Genomic DNA, 5790 nt, shown 5'->3' with positions numbered 1-5790 from the left:
GTTACTTTAAAAAGTAACGTTACCCAACACTGCCCAGGGGTACCACCTTCGGTGTCTCCAGAGCGACCCAGCCATCAACACCATTAGATTGGGCCTGCCTTCGCTGCCATGTGGGTGTGGCTCCAGGCTCAAGTTGATCAGACCACACCTTCCACTCCACCTGCTCGGTATATACACCTGCTTTCAATCAATTCATCAGTATATCTTCTCTTGTTCTCCACCCACTTACTTTCAGATCTTTTGTTTTTCATCAGTTTTGTTCTTGGTCGCTTCATTATATGTTCTCAGTATTTATTATGATTTACGTGTTGGTACTTATACTTACCTCTTGTCCACCTATCTGACTTGCCTGCCGTGTAGCGCCAATATTAGGCAAAGGTCTCAAAAGCACAACTCAGATACAGAGACAAGAAGAATCCAAACAAAGTATCTACTTGCCAAATGTTTGGTATGCAGTAATGCAGTTAGAAAGGAGGCAAACATTCCTATAGGAAAAGGCAAAGTGAAGGCCAGGAACAGATTATTGTATTTAGCCTGTTTTGCACCTCTCTTTCACCTCTTTCACCAACCATCTCTGGAGGAGGGGATCCCTCACCGAATTCCTCCTCTCAAGGTTTCTTCCATTTTTTCTTAACTTGGTTTCTCTGGGGGGTTTACGTTTGATGAGGGGCACTTCAATGGGTGTATGTGAATCCGTCTGTGACATTACTTGTAAAAAGGGTTATACAAATACATTGTATTTGATTTCATTTGAAGAGAGCTGTGTCATGAAATGGATTTCAAGAGTGCATCCCATTTTTAGGGTGAATTTACTTCCAAGTACCACCAACAAAAAAGGAAAAGTTCCATTACTTTCAAACATTGTTGTTTTGAGTCTTGTACATTAACAATGCCAACTTCTCCTCTCCCTGTTTCTCTTTCTCTCTCACTTGCTCTCTCTTTCACACACAACACCCAGTCCCATCTGAGCCCAGCCTTAGAGGAATGGCTGTGTGCTTTCTCCAGGGACGTGCCCAGAGTGGACAAATCATGCTAATTGTCTGGGAGAGAAACAAAGTGTTAGACCCAAGATGAAGGCAGAGAGGGAGGCTCTCTCAAAAGCTGCAGCCGCTCCTCGACTTTTGCTACTCTGGTGTCTCCATGTTTTATGCCTGTCAGGTTAGTAAAACTATTTTCAAGCCACTAACGTTGTACTGATCTAACATTAGATTACTTTAGATTCCACTTTATTTTCATTGTGCAGAGTACATGTACAGAGCCAGTGAAATGCAGTTAGCCTCTAACCAAATGTACAAATAGTAATAGCTTATAAACTTAGGTATTAAGTGTGATCAATGTATTATGGCAATAGAGAAGTGGAACAGTGCAATAACCAGTAACATGTGGTAGCAAGTTGAGTAGTGGAATGCTCTGGAACAGTGCAACAGTGCAGTGTACGGAAATGGGGGACAAGTACTGCTTAAATAATTAATTGTGCGAAACGATGCAACGAAATGTAGGTGCAAGGTTGAGCAAGGATGTCTAGATGGAAGGTAGGGAGGGGTGGAAGATAAGAGAGCGGGGTTCAAGTTTTGAGTCCAAGGTTCAGTAGGTGGACAGCAATTCCTGAGCCTGCTGGAGCGACAGCGGAGGCTATTGCAGCGTTTCCTAGATGGAAAAGGGGAGAAGAGTCAGTGATTGGGGTGAGAGGGGTCCTTGATGATGTCTCTCACCCTCCACAGGTGGAAGTTGATTGAGGTTAGCTGGGTACCGGTGATGTGTCAGGCGGTCTTCACCACCTGCAATTTCCGTACCACACTGAGATGCAGGGGGGTAAAGTCAAGAAAAAGAGGGCAGGAGAATTAAAACTGTGTTGCAGGTTTGGCTTCATTCATGCCCGATTAGAGCGGCTTGGAGTGGAATCATTTTTTTTGTTGAGACATTTGTCTACTAGGAATCTGTTTAGTTATTTATAATTTTTACTTATACATTTAAGTATTCAACTATTATGATGTTTTTAAGTCCACTTACATTTCTTACTAATGCAGCAGCCAATTAAAAGTTTTGCATTAATGACTAATTAACACGTAGAGTTTACGAGAAGAGAGCTGTTGAAAGTAAGTCACGTATTCAAGGAACTCAAATGTTTTCTAATGGACTTCAAATGCCTCATAACAAGCTTCATTTCTGAGATGTTTATGTAATGTAGGAGGTGGTACGTATTTGTAAAAAAATATTGCCATCGTATTGTTACTGTAAATATTGTGTCAGAGGTGTGGTTTCCATGTATCACTGCAGTGGTGTTGTAATCAGAATCACTGAGGTTCTCTGTCCCCTGCTTTAGCCAATCAGAGAACCCTGCTTTGCACTGAGTGCTCTTTTCATGGGCTGCCAGGGAGGAAATTGGGCCAAACAAATCCAGCTTTTGTTAGCTCATCCCAGCCGTCCCATAGGATTGCGATCCGTTACCACGGTGATGCTGAGCCGCCACACAGACTTGCTCTGGTGTTCTCTGCTCCGGCAGAGGAGGAGGAGGTGCTCATACTGGAGCAGAGTCATTCGCTTCCTCCCACCACAGCTCGCAACAGAGCTACTGTAGCTAGCTACAGGACTTAACACTCAGTCTGAAGCGTGGGCTGAATCTGATTTTCTCCTCAGAGGGATTAACCACAGGTCAATGAACTTTGCTGTATGTGCAAAGAAAGCCTACTCTTGAAACCAAGTAGGACGGAATTTCTTCTCATATTGCTTGTGTACTGGAGGCTGTAGCTCATGCCTGAAAAGTAACCTTCTCTCGATACCTCATTTGTCAGCCACAAATGCTTGAATGAAAAAGTGCAGATTAAAAAAGGTAAACCTGCTGATATTAGATCGCCAATTGTTAAAGGCGATATGGGGAAAATGCAAGATCAGGCTATAGTTTCTTTTACTAGCTGCTTTGGCTTTAATCTGTGTCCCATGAACCTGGCCAAATAGTAAAGTGTTTACACATAGTTGACCCATTTCCTCCCACATCCTCAGGCCGTGTTGAAGTGGTCAACATCACCAGCCCAGGCTCCCTGATCCGGGGAATTTTAGGGGGGGAAGCTCTCCTCTCTGTCCGCTACAGCAGCATCAGCCTTGACCCACCTGTTATCAAGTGGCAGCTGAAGAGGGATAAGCCCGTAACAGTGGTTCAGTCAATTGGTACCGAGATCATCGGTAACCTGCGGCCAGAGTATCGGGACCGCATCCTTGTGTTTGAGAATGGCACCTTGCTCCTCCACAACCTCAAGCTGTCGGATGAAGGCACATATGAGGTGGAAATTTCCATCACAGACGACAGCTTCACCGGTGAGGGGAGTATTGAGCTTACCGTTGATGGTAAGTGATGTCCAGAGATGGAGCGAGAAATTTGATTGTTAGATTGGTTGTTTGTGTTTCCAATCTGTTCTGACTGCTTCAGCTTTGATTGTATGATTGTGTGTAGGCCCTTTACGCCAATGAATATATGCCTGAACATATCTGAACAAATCTTCTTGCCCATAGAGCCCATATCCAGACCGTATGTCCATATGGAAGCGTCCTCTGTTCTAGAACTCAGTGAGCACTTTATCCTAAACTGCTCCCATGACAATGGAACCAAGACCACATACAGCTGGTTGAAAGGCGGGAAACCGATAACCAATGAGACACGGATGCTGCTGTCACCTTACCAGAAGTACTTGACTATTAAACGTGTGCTAATGGTGGATGATGACATCTATAGCTGTGCAGTGGAGAACCCCATAGGCAGCATGAAGAGCCTGCCTATCAAACTGACTGTGTACAGTAAGTGTTGCAACTTTTCTTGTTGCCTTGATTTCAGAAACATGTTTGAACCAATCACAAGCAGCAGACCAGGGCAAGTAAAGAGAGAGAGACAGACAGATTTAGGCTTGAAGGTAAAAGTTGTCATTACTGTATGTACCAGAAAACTAAAGAGTAGGAAGAACATATTAAAAGAGATGATCTGGCTCATCGTCAAGGGGGTGTGACTGTGTGTGTGGAAGGAGCATGCACAACCCATTTGAGCCTACTGAACAGTGGCAATACATTGTTTCCTTTTCAATATAACTATACCATGACCCCATTCTCCCAAGGAAGGAGCTCCCTCTACATCATTCTCTCCACCGGGGGCATTTTCCTTCTCATCACCCTGGTGACCGTGTGTGCTTGCTGGAAGCCCTCAAAAAAGTAAGAGCCTCCACTGGATCCTCTGGTGTTTGTCTCTAGGCACTCCGGTGCATGTTTTGATGAATCGCCTCTCGAGGCTTGGTGTGGAACACTGTGAAAGAAATTGACTTTTTCGAACATTCTCATGTTCTACCAGTTTTATGGCTCATTTCTGTGTATTTCATTTAGGTGAGGCATAACAATGTCATGTGAACGTGAGCAATGGCAATGATTATGTTTCTCTCATCATGCAAAAGCCAGACTTTTCATGAATTAAAATGTTCGTTTTCTATCTTCTAGGCCAAGACATCCTGTTAGAAAGCCTCTATCAAGATCATTTCACACTCACTCTGATCATTTTCCAATCAATCATGCAGGTATGGAACACTTCCTCTCTAATTCAAAACCAAATAATCTCATAGTAGATAATATTATCATAGCATATTATTATAGCATTTTTATCATAGTTTACCAAGTTTAAATTATGATTTAATTACAGTTGATGTGGTACCAATAATGACAGAGCAGAAACGCAAGAATACAGTGGCTCTCTACATCCTTAAAGAAGTAAGTCTACCTGTCATTACTATGAAGGATGTAAGATGATGTGAGTCTGCTTGACACTGCTAAAAATACCATGAATTAAAAGAGTTTCTTAAATGACAAAATTGCTCTCAAACACTGATATTGTTACATGCATATTTTACAATAACTTATTCACAATATTACTAAATGTTATGTTGTTTATGAATATTGACTTTTCTTTGTCTCGTTGTAGGATTCCCCCAAGGGTGAACATGACTCACTCAACAACATGGGCTCCTCTCCTGAACTTAGCAGTCCCCCTAGCTACAGCAGCTCGCAGCTCCCCTCCTCTCGGTCCCCCGAGCCCCCTGCCCGCTCATCTCGCAGGTATCCCCGCACCCCAGCCAGCTCCCCCCCTTCACATCACAACAAGGTGCAGGGCAAGTCCACCCCCTCCCCGCCTCGTACCCGCAGCTCCGGGCACATATTCTGCTCCCCAGAAGTTGTACCTTCTGTCCTTCCTTTGGAAAAGCCTGCCCACACACTCGAGGCCAATGGTACAGTTCAGACCTGATTGCTATGCACTCCCTCCAGTCATACATTGTTTTTGCATAGGAATGTGTGATCAATTTCTCTTTGTGCACATGGGTCATCACACAACAGCTGACCATATGTTTTTAAGAAAGAAAACACATCCAAAACATTAAATTATAAAAAGAACACAGGATGTAGTTGTCCTTCCTTGTGGTATAGTACATTTACATTTCAGGTTTTAGTACAGAATCAGAACCAGTCCAGCTTCCATTACAGCTTCAATGAAATTTCACATTCCTGTGTGAATGTATGTTTACATCTTTACACCTTTATATCTGCTTTTTGTCAAAATGGCATTGTGTAGCTGTTTTGTAATTGAACCAATCGTGTATGTTCATGGTACCATAGTTCAATAATGATTGGACGCTATTTTATCAAGGACTCACTGAGAATTGTACGTTCTCTCCTTTGTGTAGATTACTTAAATGATCACGAAAATCAAAAGATGAACTGTACATATCAGTAGTTGAGTTTAATAAAATTTTGAAAAGCACACAA

At 42.9% G+C, this 5790-nt stretch overlaps 1 protein-coding gene across 1 annotated transcript; it reads left to right on the top strand.

Annotated features, from left to right (window-relative positions):
• Nucleotides 1-979: 979 nt before the first annotated feature.
• On the top strand, nucleotides 980-5790 carry hepacamb (hepatic and glial cell adhesion molecule b). Its single transcript, XM_084698414.1, has 7 exons — nucleotides 980-1158; nucleotides 3001-3342; nucleotides 3508-3789; nucleotides 4101-4194; nucleotides 4474-4550; nucleotides 4673-4740; nucleotides 4952-5790. Exons 1-7 carry the CDS (start codon nucleotides 1071-1073, stop codon nucleotides 5270-5272), a joined length of 1272 nt encoding a protein of 423 aa, XP_084554540.1. The 5' UTR covers nucleotides 980-1070; the 3' UTR covers nucleotides 5273-5790.

Source organism: Hypomesus nipponensis, chromosome 5 (assembly GCF_054491055.1).
Source record: "Hypomesus nipponensis isolate SF chromosome 5, ASM5449105v1, whole genome shotgun sequence".
In the NCBI taxonomy this organism is placed as follows: domain Eukaryota; kingdom Metazoa; phylum Chordata; class Actinopteri; order Osmeriformes; family Osmeridae; genus Hypomesus; species Hypomesus nipponensis.
This window is presented reverse-complemented; position numbering and strand designations above follow the sequence as displayed.

Bases quoted from the DNA above. Each gene is read 5' to 3' on its own strand.
- hepacamb (XM_084698414.1), top strand. From the start codon at position 1,071: ATGAAGGCAGAGAGGGAGGCTCTCTCAAAAGCTGCAGCCGCTCCTCGA. The intron at 3,343-3,507 runs GTAAGTGATGTC...TCTTGCCCATAG, and splicing joins TATTGAGCTTACCGTTGATG to AGCCCATATCCAGACCGTAT. The intron at 3,790-4,100 runs GTAAGTGTTGCA...CATTCTCCCAAG, and splicing joins TATCAAACTGACTGTGTACA to GAAGGAGCTCCCTCTACATC.